The sequence below is a fragment of the Crocodylus porosus genome, unplaced genomic scaffold (assembly GCF_001723895.1).
Source record: "Crocodylus porosus isolate Cpor-Errol unplaced genomic scaffold, CroPor_comp1, whole genome shotgun sequence".
NCBI classification, from domain to species: Eukaryota; Metazoa; Chordata; order Crocodylia; family Crocodylidae; genus Crocodylus; species Crocodylus porosus.
This window is the reverse complement of record NW_017728947.1, coordinates 105,252,683-105,273,760: the sequence shown is the minus strand read 5'-3', so window position 1 is coordinate 105,273,760 and position 21,078 is coordinate 105,252,683. Positions and strand designations below refer to the sequence as shown.

The following is a 21,078-nucleotide window of genomic DNA, read 5'->3' as shown; positions in this document are numbered from 1 at the left end:
GCAGCATTTATTAGTGACATTATGGACTACACTGGCCCCAAAAAGCTGATAGCTAATGATGTTAATTTTCCTTTTATTGGTGCCTATCCGATATGCAGCCAATATATCAGTGCACCTCTGTGTACAAGTATTATTCAAGAGACAACGCTTGTCCAAAGAGTTCACATTCCAGTTCCTCTCCCTGAAAGGTATTCATCCCTGTGCAAAGGGCAATCCCACATAAGTCTTCAAAATAAAATATAAGTGGGGCATAGACATTTTACTGGCCCCTGGCATGGGGATAGATCTCAGCTGCTTACACTGGGGAGCCACAGCTGAAATACTGAGTCAGGTTGCATCTCCCCCACAGTAGCTAAAACTGTTGAACAAGTTGGAGCGGAAACAAAGAAATAACAGGTTAAGAGGTCTTAATATTGCCATTAAAATAAAACATAATATTTTACTATAATATAATTTTATAAAATATGATCATATCTGCATTAAAAGATTGGACACATAAAGCTTTTTAAAATAGTTTCCAATGTGAAGAAAGTATGATAGTCTACCAAGTTTTGTATGACATAGTGGAACAAATCTTGTCTAGGGTGGTGCAGGAGCATAATAGTTCACATAAAAATAATGCACAGAAGCAGTAGAGTACTTGTCAACAAGATATCCAAAACATGCTGATGACCTACACAGAGTTCAACATGAGTCTCCACAGCATAAGCACCAATAGCTGAAGATGTGAAGGAAACATCCGTCATTATGATCTGTTATTGTCAAACAAGAAATCGGTTGTTTCTTTCTTGTGGGTGTGTGTGCGTGTGTGTGTGCGCATGTGCCTATTGATTTCCATTGAATGTACAGTTATATTGTAACACAGACATCATCATAATTGATTTTTTCACACTTGCTTAGGTGGCAGGACCTATTACAGATGAGATTTTGGAAATGGATGTGAAACATCAGAATGGAGAAAGCTGTACAAAGGAGTCAGAGAAACATGGTGATTTGCCATTAAAGACCTTGTTAGAGAGGTAATTTTTAACTGGCAGAATATATACATGTTTAAGAGACAACAGGAGACTGAAATTTTGAAAATACATTTAAAATGGTATGCATCTGGACTACTTTATCCATGCTGGATACTGTTCTCTACTTATACCAAATGTTGCTTGAGTATCCATATAGATTAGTTATACAATTAGTTGCTCCAATAGTTAAATATTTTTAAAGATCTTTATAGCAAAGATGGAGTTATTTTTTTCCTGCTCATAGCTCCTCTTTGGTGAGGGAGACCTGTGCTTCAGGTGTATATATATGCCTTATTAATACTTCTGAATACGGTAAAGCCAATATGGTGGACCAGATTTTTAAAGAATGGCTGGTTTTGCACACCCAGAACTCCTGTGAGAGCATGCAAACTGTCATTCACATACACATATCTATACCTAAGTGAGCAGTAATTCAAATGTATGCATAAATGCTCTTCAATGTTTGCTCTGTTTGGAAAACAGGCAAACATTATATTAGAAAATTGCTGAACTTTCTTTAAATGCCATGCTGTGATCTAGCAAACCAGAGTCTTCTGTTACAATAAAAATAATCATATTAAAATAAATGCCGTGTCTAAAAACTGCTGCTTTTTTCCTAGCTTTGATGCAGAGAAAAGTAATCTGGAACTTCATTTACAAAGAATCAAAGATGAAGCTGTGTCTGGTTTTACCAGTGAAATACAAGATGCCTCATGCCTTCAGAATAAACTGTGTGAGCTAGAGGTAGATACTGAGTGTTTTCACAAACATATCACTTGTGTACAATGTTAGTGCATTAGGAATAAGGAATTATGATATTTTCTCATTCTCAATCTCCTTCAAGATGCTGAGCATGCTCTAGGGGGTAATAAGCATCTGCAAGAGCTGTTGCATTCAAGGGGAATCCTGAGGGCTCAGCAGTCACAGAAAGGCTGGGGCTCTTCAGCTCGGAGAAGCGCAGGCTCAGGGCAACCTGTAAATACGTAAGGGGTGGGCATCAGGATCTGGGGAAATGCCTGTTCACTGGAGCACCCCAAGGAATGACAAGGTCCAACAGTCACAAAGTCCTGCAAGACCGTTTTAGACTGGACATAAGGAAAAACTTCTTCACTGTTTGAGCCCCCAAGGCCTGGAATAGACTCCCCCCAGAGGTGGTGCAAGCACCTACTCTGGACACTTTTAAGATACACTTGGATGCTTAGTTTGCTGGGATCCTTTGACTCTAGCTGACTTCCTGCCCTTTGGGCAGGGGGCTGGACTCGATGATCTTCTGAGGTCTCTTCCAGCCCTGATGTCTATGAAAGCTATTAAATGTACTTTGCAGGACTGAGGTCATACACAAAGTGGAATTGTGCCAGCGTGGCCGGAAGGACAATTTGCCCCATTACCTGCACAATTAATCTAGGCTTGTCATTTGTAAAGGTCTGAATTGCCAGTAAAACATTATTTTGTCACATTACATAAAAAAACCCATGCGTGAAGCTTGCAAAGTCAGGCATTCCTGACTGTGTTTTACTCATTACCTATGCCTGGAAGGGGCTGCAAAGAACACGGGGGAGACGGTGTCCCTGCTCTTAGTTCCTCCTAACAGATGGAAAGAGCAAAAAGTACCACTCAGTCCTTATAACCCTGGCTTAAGGTATCTTTTGTTGGTTTGAGGAGGTGGTGCATAGTAGCCAGGTTTGAATGTAGGACTTCGGGGCAATGATCACTACAGATGGAATCTCTGAACAGTTTAGCTCTAACTGGTTTCTGTTGTACCTGTACAAAGGCTTGTAACTTGGTCGTATTTGGGAGAATTTTCATAGAGATGGTAAAAGGTGCGTACCTACCATCAAGGCATCCTTTCTGCAGAATTCCAAATCATTGCTCCAAGCCTAGAGATGCAAGTTTTTCTCAAATAAATGGTTGAAAGTTTTTTTGGTTTTATTTTGTTTTGTTTTTAACATGTGCAAAACAATGCATTTTCCCATCATTCTTGATAAATGACTGGACCATTCTGCTGAAGTTTTTCCAAATAAAAAGTAGAAACCAGAGGTAGATACCTGGCTTGGAAAATTTTAGTCCAAGTGGGTAAAGCCTAGCAAAGTTAGAAACAGTTAACAATAGGTCCTTGAAATGGGAAGTCTGTAACTATCTTGGCAATCATAACTATAAGTGATACTTTCTAGTGTATAGTAACACTATCGAAGGTAATTTTCAAATGCATGAGGTATTATGTAGTGCCATTTTCAGTCTTATAACTATGTACATTTATTTTAGGTTTTACAGAGTAAAGCTAATTCATGTTGGATGCAGTTTGAAATTATTGCATCTAAGTTAGAAAATCTTGTGGATGAATCAGAGAAACTTACTATTTCTGAAATGAGAAACAAGCTGAAAAGAGAATGGAGTGAGCTTCAGGTTGTTCTAAATCCCAGGTATAAAATAAAGTTACATGGCTTTACTTCGCATTATCTGTGGAGCAGTATGTTGTCATGTCATTAAAACACATAAAATTGGGTAGTGCATCTTTTGCATTCTGCAGGGCAGAGGTAAAATTGCATGAGGTCTCCTAATTTTGGCATTGCTTGATTTAAATCATATAAACTTAACACAGTCTTGCTGTATTTTATGGAGTATTATCTGTCATATGTACAATATACCAATAAACATCTAGGGGCATTGGCATTAAGAACTTTAAAGAGCAAACTTTTATAAGACCAAGTTTTAGTTTCCACATGGTTATCTTTGGAGTTTCCTTCAACCTTTTGATTAAAATACATAGAGTGGGGTCTGATCCTGATTACATTTCAGGCAAAATTCCCCTTTATACCTGTGTGAGAAGGGTACTCACCAGATATATGCAATGGCCAGTGGGTTTACAGTAAAATTGTGCGGTTTTTTGCCCTGCTGCATGCTTAGTGCCTTTTCCCTGGCTGCTGCTCATGTTCATTTTTATTTCCCTTTCTTGTAGAATGAAATCATTAAAGACTGCTTTGGAACTTGTTTTGCCAATAGAAAATGAATCCAATTTTCTATGTGAACGATATCAGCAGCTGCACAAAAAGGATGTACAGCTATTGACTCTCACAAATATTCCTCTCGTTTATGGACAATTGCAGGTAAGAGATAAACACAAAGGGCACGTTTCAGTTTTCTAACATGGGAACAGTGTGAAACCCTGCAAAACTAGGCATTTGGACAGGCAAGAACAAGAGAACTGTATGGTACTTCTCACTCAGGGATCTAGGAGTGTCCTTAGCAGTCTGAGAGGTTCTGACCCTTTTGGAGTTTAACAGCATGTGTTATCCCCTTTTCTGTGAATAATATTGCTACTGCAGAGGGAAGGTAAGAATACCTTCATAACGGAATCATAAATATCACTTCTTGCTTTTGACTCCTCCTCCCATCTAGTATGACTTTGGTTTCCACCTATCTGTTTTTTATTAGGGTTGAATTGAAGAAGTTCTGACTGCTACAAGCATGACCATTGCCTGTTCTGGGAATTGTACCATCCAGAAGACCTTTAGGCCCCTGACACATGTTACATTTAAGACATGATTAACAGGTTGATTGGGTGTAAAATAATAACCCAGCACATGTGCACCTCTATTTAGGTATGGTAATGAAGTAAATAAGCCACAAAGATATTCCACATATAACGTAGAGTAACTTTGTGGCTTGTTTGCATCATGCCTTAAATTGAATGTGTGGCTACCCAGGACCTATCAAAACCTTGTGTGCCATGCAGCTGGGTAGCACACATGGTTTTATAGATCCTGGCATAGGGGGATCCGGGAATTGGGTTATGGCAGCCAAATCCCAGGGTCTCATGCCAGGCATGAGTAAAAAGCCTGTGTGCTACCTAGTTAGTTGACACATGAGGGTTTATAGCTCACTGTACACTGCAGCAGCCCAATGCCAGGCTCCCAATGTATTAGGACCTGTTAAAACAATGTGTGCCACTCAGCTGGGCAGCACACTTAGGTTTATAGCTCCTGGTGCACCTGCAACTAAAATCTGGGAATTTACTTGGCTGTATGCGCAACTTGGGCAGTTCTGTTCTGTTGTGCAGCTGTCTGGCTAGAGTGCAAGCTGGCTGAGCTTCTCAGTTGGTATGCATGGGCAATGCTGAATCCAAGACTGTGTGCAAGTGACAAAAGCTGCAGGTACACAGCTGCCATTTAGACACATAAAGTGAAACAGGACTTAGCCCTATGAGTCTGAGACCCTTCTTGGCAGTGGGGTCCCTGCGGTCTAATTGCTTCAACTCTGAAAATAATTCTGATTCTCCCAGGCCTCCCCTGTACCTATTCCAAGATATACACTGAAGCTGTGAACGCTGAAGTTTATTTCCTCTGAGCATTACATGACCTTATAACGCTCAGACTTTGCAAACAGAATTCTACTACATACATATTTTACTCACAGAGGGTACATCTACACATTCGTTAATGCATTTTTGCTAATGTGCATTAAATTTAGTACCTTCATTGTGAGGTACTTGAAAAGGAGCATTAGCCTTTTTTAATGTGCATTAGCAAAAGCTCACAGGTCTTGCTAATGCAGGTTAAAATGGGCTACTGCCCATTAAAGCTCACATATAAACATGTCCTGAGAAAGTAAAATTCCTAATGTATTCTTGTTTTCTCTTATAAGTGGCTATGTCTTAAGTGAAAAGACCAGACAGCAAAAGCTGAAGATATTCTTCTCTGTGCTTTTCACATTATCAGTTTTTTTGCAGGGGTTATGTGAATTTTTTTCTTTCTATATGTTTTGCTGGAAATACAAGATACAGTTTCTCTTCCACTTTGGTAACCTTGCCAGAATTCTCTCAATTTCAGGAGATCCAGAAATCTATAGAAAATCATATTGAACTATGCAAACAGCTGGAAGAGCTAGACAGCTCAACAAGAGATGAATTTAACCCAGCAGATTTCCAAGCTGCCTGCAGGCTAATGCATAAATGTAAAAAGCAATCTGAAGAAATGAATCATAAAATGCAGGTCAGCGAAAAAGTCCTTAAAGATCTAGATGATTTTTTGGCTACTTTAAAAAAAGTCAAACTTTCTACTGAGTGTGCTGCAAGTCAATTGCAGCCTGGAGAACCTGCAGTGCAAGAGACTGCATGGAAAGAAATGGCACAGCAAGAAATTTCTCATTTGAAAGAAGAGGCCAAATGTTTGGATGAACGCCTGAGTCTAGCTGATATCCATTGGGAAGATGCTGAATGTGGAGGGATGGTCTGCTGCGAAAAACTGGTTGCAACTTTATTGGAAACAGTAAATGATGCCTGTGGCCAGATAGATAAACAGGAGCTCACCCAGGAATATGAATTACAGGAGACTTTGTCCAGAAGAAATTCTGTACTTTTAAAAAATATTCAAGATATACATGATAAGATGAATAAAATAGGCTTGAGGGATCCAACAATTCCTGCTGTTCAACAGAGGTATGGTGTGGGGGGGGGGGGTTGATATGTTAAATTTGATTAATAATTTCAATACATTCGTAGGTATTTTCATCATGGCTTCAATCCAGGATAGTATTTAAGCATGTGTTCAAGCATCAAACAACCCCACTGAAGTTGGGGTTGTGCTTTACATTGTGCATTTATACTTTGTTTGAGTGGAGGATGAAGGGTATGTGACCTCATCTGGTATCAGGAAGGTTTGCAACACACAGTACGCTGCCAAATAAGAGTTTCACAATATATTGCTAAATGGTGATGGATATCAAATGTCAGTGCATTTTTATGTATCTCACCTCTTAACTGATAATACTTTTGCATTTTAGGAGTCTTGCTTCTCCTCTTCAAGACATCCATTTGATATGGAGCCAAAAGGGATCTGCTATATTGTGACGATTTTTAATTGGCTGTTGATTGCTTGAATTATGAAATCCACATATTACCATATTTTTCATGCCAAGGACACATGATTGGAGATAGTAAATTGAGCAGAGTGACATTTTGTATTTGAATGCACTATAATTAGCTATGTTACTATAGAACACACTGGCCTATAAAATGTTGGATTTGGTTCTCAGAGTGGAATATCTCCAGTGAAGAACTGTGCCAAATTACGTCAGTTGAGGATCTGGCCCTTCATTTTTTTATCAATGTGCTTTAGACTAGGCAGTGTAAATAGTTCACGTTATGTTTCCAAGAAGCCACATAATTACACGGAAAAATCACCCAGGATCTATTTTAATACAGCATTGTACTTTATTTCCTCATTTCTTAAGGATAAAATCATTACATGAATTGGAACAAGAATTGAATCAGTATGCCACTGACATTGACTTCATACGAGAAATTGCTAATCGGCTTCTGCAAACTGAAGAAACAAAAGGCAAAGAAGCAAATGAACAGTACAGCGCTACACAGAGGTTATGGGAGGATACAAAACTCTCACTCAGTGAATGGTAAGGGATCATACAACACAGCTGCCTGCCATAGTGGGGGCTGGGGTTGGAGAGCCATGAGGTCCCTCCAGTCTTGAGTTCTGATGAGGTTATTCTGAAAAGAGTTACCATAAATGAATACCAATGTGCTGCCGAAATTTCAACTTTCTCTGCACTGAGACTCCCCTATGGCTGGAGGTGATATTTTTTACTTCCTGCCCTGAACAGTTGTGTAATGTTAACGGTGTGCTGTAGAATAGTTGCTGGTTTCACTCCCCACCGCCCCCGGGGGAGAAACTCACTTTTCTGGATGAAAGGTTCTGTATCAATATAAGTTATTAATGTAAAATCACTTTTAAATGAGAGAAAGAGAGGGGGCAGGGGTTGCTCCCTATTACATGCACAATAAATAATTTTGTTTTTATACCAGCCAGGAACAATGTGCCAGGGTCCTGGAGCTCCTCAAACAGTATCAAAGCTACAAAAATAGTTTGACAAGTATTATGGAGAAACAAGAGAATGTTCTTGCACAGCAAACTTCTTACCTGGGAAAGGAGAATTTGCAGAAGATGATAGCAAAGGTGAGTGCTAGGAACTTCAACTATATAGAGGCAGAGACCCAAATTGGAAATTAGTTCTCTTTCTGATCCTCTCAAAAACGGAGCTTCAGAAACTGAGACTTGGTTCTGGCTCTAAACTGGCTGAGTCTTTAAGTGTTCCAAACCAGGCGTTTTCTGTAGATTTGTCTCTAAATCTATGCAGTTAGGTGAAGTGACTTTAAATATGTGTCATTTTTTTTATTCAGAGGAAAATATAATAAAGACACCCTGTAAAACCCAAGCCCTTTTGAAATTATTGATATCAATGGGGCCTGTAATGTTTAAAATACCCTCCAAAATTTCCTCCATTTTTCTATAGTAAAGCCTTTTATTGAGCAATTGCTAAGAAAACAAGTTAGGTTATGACTGGCAAGATGTTTTAAACAGCTGATCTGTGTTACCATTTTAAGCACACTAGACAAACTGGAACAAAGACAACATTCAGTGCAATTATTTTGGTCTGTTTGTGCTAAAGAGGCTTCTGGTGAGGTGACAGAGGATCATTATTATAGTCCTTGCACAGCACCTGGCCAAGGAATTAAGGATAAAATCATTACATGAATTGGAACAAGAATTGAATCAGTGTGCCACTGACATTGACTTCATACAAGAAATTGCTAATCAGCTTCTGCAAACTGAAGAAACAAAAGGCAAAGAAGCAAATGAACAGTACAGAGCTACACAGGGGTTATGGGAGGATACAAAACTCTCACTTAGTGAATGGTAAGGGATCATACAACATAGCTGGTCAAATCCTAGCCACCATATTTGGTCAAATTCTAGCCAGTGCCTCTAAGGGGCACAGCTCAGAAATGTATAGCTCAGGGGGATGGAAGTAGGGCTGTGCGAAGCTTTGGTCCCTGATTCAATTCGGCAGAGATTTGGCCCAATTCGGTAGCCAAATCTCCGAATCCGAATCAAATCAGAGGACCCTTTAATCTCTCCAAATTAAATCAGAACCCTCCGAATCAATTCAGAGAGACTCAAAAATATTCTGCGATTCGGATACAGACACAACTTTAAATGTTTTTTCTACATAGCTCTAGGTAGCAGGGGCTTGTGGACGCTGTGAATCTGGAGCACATGGAGCATCCCACAGAAGCACGGGAGGCTCCCCAGTGCGCTCGGCAGCAGACCTGCAAGTGGACCAGAAGCACTTCCGGTCCACTTCCGGGTCCGCTGCAGGGGGTGGAGCCCCCCCCACCCCACCCCCCCGGCACTCTCCCAGCTCGGCGACCAGTGCCTCTTGGGTCTGGGGTGGGGGCCCCCCGGCAGACTCCCAGGGAGATGCAGAAGTGGACCAGAATCAATTAATCGAATCACCGTCTCTGATGATATGGGCCAAATCTGAATCATATAGGGCCCCCTTTGCATACCCCTAGATGGAAGGTAAGATAGCTTTCACCCACCCTGTACCTTCCCAGATCTTGGCTGCTCTGGAAGCCAAGGCAGGCCCTAATGTAATTTAGGCAACCTCAGGTAAAGGAGATCCTAGAGCTAAGTTACAGCAGCCTGTTGCTGCCTATCTGAGAGCAGCAATGCTGCCCCCTGATCTCCACAGTTTTATGTTCTGCTTCCCCACCCTTACACACTTATTCTCTGCTGTGCTGCCCCAGTATTATGAGAGAGAGGCCATAGCTGTCTTTCTCACTTCTTGTGCTTGAGAAATTCCCCCTGTCCATATGCAGGGCAACGAGAAACATTTTACATTGGTTTGATCATTTACATAATGGGTTGATTCTTTGTAATCAGAGACTAGTCATCAATGGCTCAATGTCTAGGTGAGAGGAGGTATCAAGTGGGGTTCCCCAGGGCCGATCCTGGGTCCAGTATTGTTTAACTGTTTAATATGTTGAATGCCTTGGATGATGGGATTGAATGCACACGCAGCAAGTTTGCAGACAACATCAACTTCAGTGGTGTTGCATATCCTCTGAAGGGTAAGGTTGCATAAACTCTGGACCTGGATTAAGAAATGGTTTGGAGTCCATCAGATGAGATCAATATCAGCCTTGGGACACATTGTGAAACATAGAACACTTGGTTTTCTTCATGTCGGCACTTAGCCCTTAGGATCACATGACTGAATAAGCGTTTGCATGCAGAGGGATTTGTTTCATTGCACCATGTCACTCTTCTGGAGTGTTGTTGAGTTTCCTTCTGCTCTTTCAGATTTCTAATTCAAGAGGCCTAGTGGTGTGAGATGCTGCGGGACAGAAAAGGTTCACAGACATTGTAGAGTCCTACAGATATATAAACAGTCAATTCCAGACCAAACGATGGAGGCTGAACAGAATTCTGTCCTGCTCATCTTATATGCTGAAATAGAGAGAGACTAGGCCTAACTGCTCACTGGTCGAAAGAGGGGTCATGTTTTCATAGTGACACATTTACATTAACAGCACATGTGGTATCATGGTTCTTCTGGCTTGCACTCCCTGCAAGAGAATTTTAGCCTCTGTAAATACCAGCTGCTATATGTGGTATTTGCTAATTGCAAAACATTCATGATACCTCATGCATTAGCTGATATTGCTATGAAGGTTATGATTCCTGTAGGGGGACTCAAGGAACATGCTCTAATTCGTGTAAAAATAATTTTTTCATTGCAAGTGCATGGCATTAATATTAGTGCTAGAGACCATGGGTGTCTGGTGCCTTTTGAGTCGGGGGGGCATGTACCCCCCTGACACCAGTCAGTGACCAGGGGGAGGTCCCCTGGTGGCTGATCCCGCTGGCCGGAGGGTGGCATTGGTCTCACTCACAGTAAAAGTGGCCACATTGCTTCCGGAGCTCTGTGGCTGCTTCTGGGAGTGGCACGGCTGCTTTTGCTGGTGGCCCTGCTCCCTGGCCAGCTACATAGGAAACATGGCCTGACAGGGGATGCACTGGTGCTCTGAGGGGGTACACGTGCACCCCTGTGCACCCCCTACGTGTCACCCCTGCCAGAGACATTGATGGATTTAACTGCATCAAGATTAAGAGTACATTAGACCTCAGAACCTTTCAAATGACTTGCATCTTAATTTTGACACTGTTATGTTATCCTACAGATAAAATGATCTTGTTGGATCATAGGAAAGTAGGGCTGTCTTAAACCAAATCCTCCCTTAGTCTTTGCTTCTCTAGACTAAACAGTCTTTGTTCTTTTAGCTTTTCCTCATAAGTGTTGCTTCCCAGGCCCTAATCATTTTTGATGCTCTGTGATGGACTCTCCAAACTGTCCATATCTTTTTTAAAGTATGGGATCCAAATCTGGACAGAGTACACTAGGTGAAGCCTCACCAGTGCTGAGTAGAGCAGAAGAACCACTTTCTCTGATTTGCAAGTGGCACTTCTGTTAATATAACCCAGGATGCTGCTGGCTTTTTTTCCCAACAAGACCATACTGTTGGCTCATATTCAATATATGGTCTACAGCAGGGGTGCTCAGCCTTTGGCCCATGGGCGAGATGCAGCTCCTCAGGTTTTTCTCTGCAGTACTGCAGCCTATCCTGTCATCACTCAATGTGTATTTCATAGAATCATAGAAAATGAGGGCTGGAAGAGACCCCAGGAGATCATCTAGTTCAACCCCCAGCTCAAAGTAGGACCATCCCCAACTAGACCATTCCAGCCAGGGCTTTGTCAAGCTGGGCCTTAAAAGCCTCCAAGGATGGAAATTCCACCACCTCTCTGGGTAACTTGTTCCAGTGCTTCACCACCTGCTTAGTGAGAGAGTTTTTCCTAATATCCAACGTGAACCTCCCTTGCTGCATCTTGAGACCATTGCTCCTTGTTCTGTCATCTGCCACCACTGAGAACAGTCCAGCTTCATCCTCTTTCTAACCACCCTTTAGGTAGTTAAAGGCTGCTATCAAATTCCCCCTCACTCTTCTCTTCTGCAGACCTGAATAAACCCAGTTCCCTCAGCCTCTCCTCAGAAATCATGTGCCCCAGCCCCCTAACCATTTTCATTGCCCTTCACTGCACTCTCTCATAGATTGTAAGGCTGAAAGGGACCTTGAAAGATCATTGGGTCCAGCCCCCTGCCCTAGGCAGAAAAGATAGCTGGAGTCAGATCACCCCAGCAAAGTGACTGTTCAGTCTCCAAAGTTGGCAGCTAACAGGCAGATTTGAACTGACAACATCTCAGTTACCAACACTTACCTCAGCCACACAAGAGGCATGCCCAAGGAAGAGACTTAGGCTCCCATGAGATTTGAACTCAAGACCACTGATTTACAAGACCAGTGCTCTAACCCCTGAGCTATGAAGCCATGTCTTTGTGTTTTGTCCACATCCTTTCTGTGGTTGGGGAACCAAAACTGGACACTGTACTCCAAATATGGCCTCACCAGTTCTGAATAGAGGGGAAAAATCACTTCCCTTGATCATCTGGCATTGCTCCTACTAATGCAGCCCAGTATGCCATTAGCCGTCTTGGCGACAAAGGCATGCTGTTGACTCATATCCACCTTATTGCCCACTGTAACCCCCAGGTCCTGTTCTGCAGAGATGATGCTTGTAGCAATGCATGGGATTGTTCTGTACTAAGTGCAGGATTTTACACAAGTCTTTGTTGAACCTCATGAGATTTATTTGGTCCAATCCTCCAATTTGGCCAGGTCACTCTGAATCTTAGCCCTACCCTCCAGTGTATCTACTACTCCCCCCATCTTTGTGTCATTGGCAGACTTGCTGAGGGTGCACCCTATAGCATCTTCCAGATTGCATTAATGAAGATATTGAACAAAACCAGCCCCAGGACTGATCCCTGGGGCACTCTACTTGATACCAGCTGTTAACTAGACCTTGAACCATTGATCACTGCCCATTGAGGCTCAAGATCTAGCCAGCTTTCTATCCACCTTACAGCCAACCTATACTTCCATAGCTTTTTTGCAAAAATGTTATGAGAGATCATCTCCATTGAACTTGATGCTGTCTGCAAATCTGCTAAGTGTGCACTCAATCCCATCATCCAAATAATTCAACATATTAAACAATTAAACAGTACTAGACCAAGGACAGGCCCCTGGGGAACCTCACTTGATACCTCCTCCCAACTAAACATTGAGCAATTGATGACTGGTTGCCGAGTACAAAGAACCAACCAATTATGTATCCAATTTACAGTACTTTCATCTAATCTGTATTTATTTAGCTTGTCGATGAAAATACCTGTTTCCCCATTTAGGCTTTCCAATGAATTCCTCTCCCCATGTTGTTTAGATGCCATCCCCCAACTTACAGTCTGGTTTATTAGACTCAAAGAAAAAACTCTAGCAGCAGGGTTTATGCACTGTGTCTCCTATTCTCCTTTGGGAATAATCCCTTTGTCTCCTCTTGGGGAAAAGCCTCACACCCCTTTCTGGCATCTATAATCTATCACACCTCTGCCTTTTTTCCTACCAGAGAGACCCATTCATTTGCCAGACTTGCTAGCCCAAGTGGAGATCCTTCTGACTGATTTCAGACTTGCTTTTAATCATGAGCCAGGACTGTGATTCCAGTTTTAAAGAGCCAAATCCATCTGTAGCAGATGCACCGTGACATGGGCTTGCTCTCAAGTGGAGGTGATCTGTTACAGTCATTTCCCCACCCATTGTAAGTCAGAGACTCACATTCCTTCTGGGCTGCAGGGTTACCTGCAGGGCTCCTGCTCACCCCCGGTTGCTAGCTGCATCTATACCAAAACAGACTCTGTTGCCTGTCAAAAAGGAGACCCGTTAATGTTTATGTCAAATTGCCAAACACTAGAGGTCAGTGTTTCATTTCTTGCATTTTTACACATCGTTTATAAACATGCACGGTTACACCGAAGCACAAAGAAACAATTGTAGGATTTAAATAAAAAGTTGAAGGCATATTTTTGTTTAAGCCCTTACCAAGTTATTTTGACAATTGCTATTCTTAAGAACAAACTGTGCTAAAATTGGTGATCAGAATCATAAGTTATATTTTCCTTAGCTTTGTATTGTTCAAGTGATTAGGCACTGGGCTGCTTCACTTCATATCTGAAATATTGTATATGGCTGCAATTTCCTTTTGATTCCTGTGGATATTCACTTGTTTGAGGCAAACTGTTCGGGTTTCGTAGGTCTGAAACTTGTTTTTAAACCTGTATTCCTGTTTCCCACTTTGCAATTTACAGCCTATATCAAGATTTAGCTGGACGGACAGGTGGAATGTTCTAATCAGTAAATCAGTGGCACAAACACAGGGATATAATGACAGAGGATAGATTTTTAGTCTCACTCTTATTATATAAAATGGATTATGTTGTGTCATGCTGTTTTGTGTCTAAATTGAAAGGAACAGCGCAGGATTTTTTTTTAAAAAGTGTTTTCTTGGATGCCTGCTTTGAACTGCACATTTTGTCTTTTTCATAGATTGGAGTGGTAAGAGAAGAACTTAATGACCACTCTGAAGATGTAGACAAAATAAATCATATCTGCAAAAGCCTCCAAGGCAAGCTCAGGAAAATGAGGATATTTGAGGAGTCTCCGTTTGAGAATGAAGCTAACATTATCATGGACCGATGGCTGGATGTATGTAAAAAGCAAATTAACAGGGTGGTTTATCTGTTATGCATTATAATAACTGATTCTGACTTGGTGTAATATTTAGAACAAATTAAAAGCAAGATGCCAAAGAACTTTAATAAATAAACTCAAGCGTTTATCAGAGCAAAGCTAGCGGCGCAATTGTTTTGATCCATGCAGCCGAATAGCCTGTGGGCTCCCAGTAATAAGGGTCAGTATCAAAAGGAAGTATTTACTCTCTTTGTTGGATTTTTAAGCTTTCCTGGCAACTTCAGTTGTTTAGATTGTGGAAACTGTGTAGAGAACTATTGGGGCTGGACAACTGGCAAGAAATAGAAATGTTTGCTGGTGTCTGTGGCCTCACTGCATCAATCCTATGAGATTAGATGGAGAAATCAATGAGGAAAAACTCTGTGCTAAATTTGTCTTTAAATTGAAAGGCTGCCACTATTGGCCACGTCTGATCAGAGATTTAAGTATCACAATAAAGACACACATGATTTTCCCCCTCTGTTGCATATCTTGTTCTTTCGGGTAATTCCATTTCACCTAGATTCTGTGAAAGTGCCTTGCTTCTAAAATGTTTTTTTAATTTGTTTTTAATGCAAATCCTATGGCAGATCAATGAAAAAACTGAAAATTATTGTGATAATTTGGAAAGAGCTCTGGCTTTGTGGGACAAGCTTCTCAGTTTGTTTGGCAAGATTGACACCTGGGCCAATACAGAACTTAGGAACACAGAAGAGTGTCATCTGGCAGAGGATGAGCTGACACAGTTGAAGGTAATTTGACAAAACTAAGGCAAATTGTACATAATATAAGCTCATTGCAATGATAATGATTTGTTGGATATAAAGATTTATTCTGGGTGTAAATATTAGGGTGTACAGAGAAGCTTATAAAGACTGTAAATTGTCTCTGCAAGGGCAATTTCTTTGGTTGAATGGGGTTCTCCATGGTGATAAAGTGACCAACAGGAATTCTGTTTATAAGGGGAGGTAGAATTGCAAACCAGAAGTAAATAGGTAGTAGAATTAAAAATGCTACCGTGTTAAAACGAGGATGGTGATTATTGCAGACCCTCTAGGTTCTCTAGTCCTTTTGCTAAGTACTGTATAAACATATAACAGGGAGATGGTCTAAAGAACTAAGGGTGCTGACAGATGTGGGGGAAAACCACCCACTTTATTGGAAGCGACAGCAAGTTACTTTGACCCGCCTCCAGAGCATCTGCATAGATCACGTGCTTCAGCAAAGATTTTTGGCGCTTTTATATGAAGCTGATTCAATTAGTTAATAGAGAAAAGCGCCAAAAATGCCCCACTGAAGCACCCGATCCATACAGATGTTGCAAAAGCTGGGTCCAACTAATACAATGCCTTTTTTGGGTAATCACTAGACTCGACACAGGAGCACACCGAGTTTAAAGTAAAGCACCATTTTTTTCCACATCTGTAAGCAGACTTACAGTTTAAACGAGGTGTTGCTTTTATTCCAGCATGTCTCCAGAGGAGGATAGTCTCTGCTACGCAGACAAAGAACACCAGTGACAACTGCCTTGCTAGTTAGAAAACATCTGTCTGCTAAGATCATTGGTCCAGATCCTCAGAATAACTGAGCAGGGCACCATGCAATTCAAGAGATTGCAGAGATAGCCTTTGAGTTTCCTGGATCTTTAGCTGTAGGCTCATCTGGTCCCCTGGAGTAATTTAGAGAAGGCTTTCTATCAGGCAGTGATTGCATCCAGGGATCAGCTTTTCATACTCCCTTCATCCCAGTTATGGCCTCCTTGGACATGAACATTTGGGTGGGATAGAAACTCTCTTAAAGCAGCCTTATGGCACTGAACATCCTCACATCCTTAGCCTGTGTGGTGAGTGTCTTGTATCTGACTGTTCTGGTTGTGCAGCTAAAACCAACCAGCACTATGGTACATACCAGCTGCATTATGCTGGAGGATCTGTGCCACTGTAGCTACAGCAATCTTCCAGTGAAACAAATATTTGATCAATTAGAACAGAATTCTGATGGAAATGTTTCCAGTGCCCTTTGCAGGTATGCATTCTTGCTTTTTCTTGATATTTATTTCCTAGAGATGCCATTGTTTTTACTGTTATGCCACTACAATTGCTACTATATTTTTATAGTTGCTGTAATAATACCTCCAGTGTGCAAAGTGCTTTCCAAAGAAAAAAGGTGCATATGTGTGCGTGTATTGACATTTTTATATTGTTGTTTTTATTGTATTGCTATAGCTTATTTTGGGATAGCTTAGAATATAGAAAAGATGGATGAACATCCCCCTGTTGGCAACTGTCTCCCAAGAGCCATTTTGTCAAGTGGAGATTGCTGAAGTGCAGCATGTTATGGCCAGACATGCCTTCCTTGCCAGGGTTGGGAGGGGCTCGTGTCAGAGCCAGATGTGCTGTGTTTATGTCTCCTAGATTCCTCACAGGGGAATCCCTCAGCAGGGAGTGTAAAACCAGCTTCCTTCCCCCCACCAACCACTAACACAATGAAAAAACAGGGAAAAATATTTGGTCCAATGAGCAGGAACATGCATTCCCCAGGCACAACTCGCAGCAGCTCAGATATGTGCCAGGGGAACACCCCTGCATGCCTGCTCTGGCATACAGCAAGTGGCCCCAGGTGAAGTAGGGGAAGCAGGGGCCAGCACCTGGTCTGGCCCCAGCATCCTCACCTGAGGTCCTGGGGGCCTCCCCAGGCTCCAGCAGTAGCAATCCAGCTGTGTGGAGCTTGGCTGGCAGCTGGAGTGTGGCTCTGGCTGGCCAGGCTCCCATTCTGGGCAGCGCACACTACAGCCACGTGCACTGTGATGCTTTTTTTCTGGCACAGGTTTTCTGATAGCAGGATATCCTGTTATCAAAAAAATCCATGGCGCTGCCAGTTAGCAGCACAGTGAATCCCTACATGTGCAACATGTGCAGTTTGCGGCGCCACCATTGGGATGCACCCAATATGTTTAAAACTGGCGTAAATCCAAAGGCAATCTGGGCTATTTACTTCTTTTGTTTTACTCTGAAATTTCCTCCCTTAATGTTAATACAACAAAATTATTGCCACATCTTCTATATGCACTATGAGCTATCAACCTTAATCACTGCTCCTTTACAGCAGTGCAGTTAAGGAAAGCAAATTTTAAGTGTATGTCACCAAGAAAATAAGCACAACAGGAGCTCTGTTGTGAACTATTTTACAGGGTATTTAATAGATGGTTTCCATATAAATGACACAAAAGAAATTGTACAACTTTCATATATCGTTGATGTGAGAATAGAAAATCCTTTTTTGTGTGTGCTGTAGTGGTGAATGTGCAGGGATTACTCAATCCCTAAGCAGCTGGAGAAGGAGAAGGAGGAGTACTCTGAGTGAACGAGTCACATGGAGTGTGAAATGCAGAATGTTTTTGCTGTTGCCTTTTTCATGAGTTGAAGCTGCTTGTTGGTATTTTTCATTTGGGCAATCACATTTTTCTGTGAGTTTCTCTCTTTTGACAGCTATGGGCATTGTGTTGGACTATTATATACCAGAAAATCTAAAAACATGCAAACGGCATTGTAATATGTTGTCATATCAACACAAACCTAAATAATCAGGATCTTTGTAATTCTTGATTTCAGTTTATGACTGTAGAGAATGTTTTTAAAAGTAATAATTTTTTAATAGTACAGTTAAGAATTAAGTACAAAATCAGTGTTTTTCCTGGGAGGTGACTATGCTATGGAAAAATAAAATAACAATTGAGGTTTTCTGCTTATTTGTACTACCTTTTTGACACTTGAGATATATACTTTTTTTCCTCGTGTTAAAGAAATAATTCTGAATGACTCGTTATTTTTGTCATAAATAACATCAGTCATATAGTCATTTTGCAAGGAACTCTGAATGGAAATTTTGCATGCCACGCTATAGAATTCATAAATGAACTATATCATTGTAATACCCAATAGACATCACTTTTGATAGAAAATTACAGAGTGATTTTTCCCCCCTTTAGGCTTGTTTACAGGTCTACGAAAAAAACCTGAAGGATTCTGAGACAAAAGTGGCAGAGATAGAATATCTTCTTAATGGCAGTGAGTCTCCACTGGAATTACAGGTAAGACGAAGCTTATGTAGTTACCATGATGACTCTGATCATTGTAATACTCCCCTTATGTCATACACTTTCTAAAAAGGGAAGACATGAGTATAGTGAAACAGGGACACAGAATTTCAGTAGAAAAGATTTCAGCCAGCTCAGAGAAATAGTTGATAAGGTCCCATGGGTAAATAGATTGAAGAATAAGTGGGTCCTAGAGGGCTGTCGGTTCCTAAAGGCGGCTCAAAAAGACAATAGGCTATTGCAACACTGTGGAAAGATACAAAGAACTGCAGGAGATGGATGTGCCTTTAATATATCTGAAAGTCAAAAGAGAAACACAAAATCAGTAGAAGGAAGGGTCATTAAGGGAGTGTGCCAAACCACAGCAAGACCTTGCAGAGACAAAATCAGATACAGCTCTCAAAGGATGTTACAGACCTCAGGAAGGTGGGGTCTTAGAAATATGTCAGACAGAAATATGTCAGACAACGAGTTCACTGCTCAGTAATGAGCAGGGATCCTGGTTTTCCATGATAAAAAAATTGCAAATTCTCTGATAAAATAATCACAAATTCTCTGATAAAACCCCAAAAATCTGTGATAAAAATGAGATGCCTCACTCCCCCCCCCACTGCCCCCTGGCCCTGGTGGTGCCCCTCACCCCCCATTCACAGCCTCCTGTCTCCCAGCCCTGCCAGAGGGTGCCAGGGACCCAGGCCTACAGCCCCTGTCCACAGCAGGAGGTGGCAGCTGCTGCAGCAGAGAGGATCCCATTTCTCTCCCCCGCTGCCTACTGCAGGCTCGTGTGGCAGGGGGGCAGCTCACCCTATTGCACGCACTCCTGGGGATGCAGGTAGGACTCATGCCCCCCAGATCTGTGTGCAGGTCAGGGTGGGACCAGGGGCAGGCTGCCTGCTGCAAGCTTGGGTTCCCACCTTGCTGCCCTCTCCATAAATAAACTAGTGAAAAGTGGGCTAGACAGAATTACTGTTAGGTAGACACACAGTTGGTTGAGTAACCACAAGCAAAGAGTAATTATAAATTGATTAATGTCAGAATGACAAGAAGATGCAAGTGGAGTGCCATAAGAACCTTAACTGGGTCTGATGTTGTTGGATCTTAAGAGGTTAGTCCAGCCCCTGCATAAGGCAGCATCAGACCTGTCTAAACATTTCTGTTTGCTTAACCCAAGAACAGAGATTGCACAGTCTCCCCAGGTAATCTATTCTAGTCTTGAACAATCCTCATCTTTGCAACCTGGAGATTATACAAACATTTCAGAGGATAGGGCTAGAATTCAAAATGTTCTTGATAAATTGGTGAAGTGGGGACTAACCAGCCAATTTTCAAGGGACCCGAGAACGGCAGTTGTAGCCCTGGCACCGCTGCTGCTGCTGCAGGAACTGTTTGTAGTGCCTCTGGCTCGCAGACTCGGCATGAGTCAGAAATGTGGTGTAGTCTCAAAACAGGCAAATACAGTTTTGGGCTCCATTAAGATGAGTATTTATAAGATGCCAGAAGTAAGTGTACCACTCTGCCTGGCTCTAGTTAGGGCTCAGCTATCTGGACCCTTCATTTTAGGAAAGATGTAGGGAAATTGGGGTGTATTTAGAAGTGAGTAGCAAAGACGACAGGGAGCTGGACTGTGACTCAAAAAGGAAAGGGTGAGAGAATTTGATATGCTTAATTTCTTAAAAGAAGATCAAGGGGAGACACAAAAGCAGTTTTCAAATACTTTCAAGTCTGCCATGAAAAGGAGGGAGAACAATTGTTCTCTCTTGTTGCAGAAGGCCAGACACAAAGCAGTGTGTTGAAATTGCAGCCAACCTGATTTAGATTAAGAAGAGTGAGGCAGTGGACCAATCTGCCCTGAAAAGTTGTGGAATTCCCTTTATTGTAGGCAATTTCCTTTATTGCTAGGAAGAGGCCGGATTGGCATCTGTTGGATTTAGCGCGTTCCTTATTTGTGCAGGGAGTAGGACTAACCCTTAGAGTCCCTCCTAACCCTGTAAATCTCTGTTTCTATATTTACCCTCCAAAATATTTTACATGGATTTGACCTCCCCCAAATGGAAGTGAGATATTTTTCTTGTCTCTCTTTAATATTTAAATTGTCCTGTTTTCAGTGTGACCTTTCAGAACAAAGTTATATTTTCAATCGTGTTTCACCTGGGTTGGAGCCAAACTGTGGTATTCAGGGGCTGGTACATCTCCATTTGCTACCAGCGGAAGGAATGCTAATGGGAATGAGATGGGGGCCTTACCCACTGGTTCTAGGGGAGGGCAAACCAATATAGAGCTGAAAGTACAGTTCAAAGCAGGTGGATAACCTACTGTACTGCTGTGAGGCACAATATCTTCTGGAGCTTCCTTGTAGACATTGTGACTCCACTGTTTAGTTACTCTTGGATTCATAGATTGTAAGGGGCTGGAAGGGACCTCAG

At 41.8% G+C, this 21,078-nt stretch overlaps 1 protein-coding gene and 1 non-coding gene across 2 annotated transcripts in view; one reads left to right on the top strand and one right to left on the bottom strand.

Moving 5' to 3' along the window:
• The window catches only part of SYNE2 (spectrin repeat containing nuclear envelope protein 2), a 256,377-nt gene that overhangs the window by 66,918 nt on the left and 168,381 nt on the right, over window positions 1-21,078 (top strand). The window contains exons 24-33 of the mRNA XM_019550841.1: window positions 901-1,019; window positions 1,637-1,760; window positions 3,279-3,436; window positions 3,973-4,120; window positions 5,843-6,450; window positions 7,245-7,424; window positions 7,834-7,984; window positions 14,377-14,535; window positions 15,150-15,311; window positions 18,548-18,649. Of these exons, the coding sequence (XP_019406386.1) occupies window positions 901-1,019; window positions 1,637-1,760; window positions 3,279-3,436; window positions 3,973-4,120; window positions 5,843-6,450; window positions 7,245-7,424; window positions 7,834-7,984; window positions 14,377-14,535; window positions 15,150-15,311; window positions 18,548-18,649 (1,911 nt within the window). The remainder of the gene's footprint in view (window positions 1-900; window positions 1,020-1,636; window positions 1,761-3,278; window positions 3,437-3,972; window positions 4,121-5,842; window positions 6,451-7,244; window positions 7,425-7,833; window positions 7,985-14,376; window positions 14,536-15,149; window positions 15,312-18,547; window positions 18,650-21,078) is intronic.
• On the bottom strand, window positions 12,189-12,261 carry TRNAT-UGU. Its single transcript has one exon. It is a non-coding gene; the product is annotated as a tRNA-Thr (tRNA).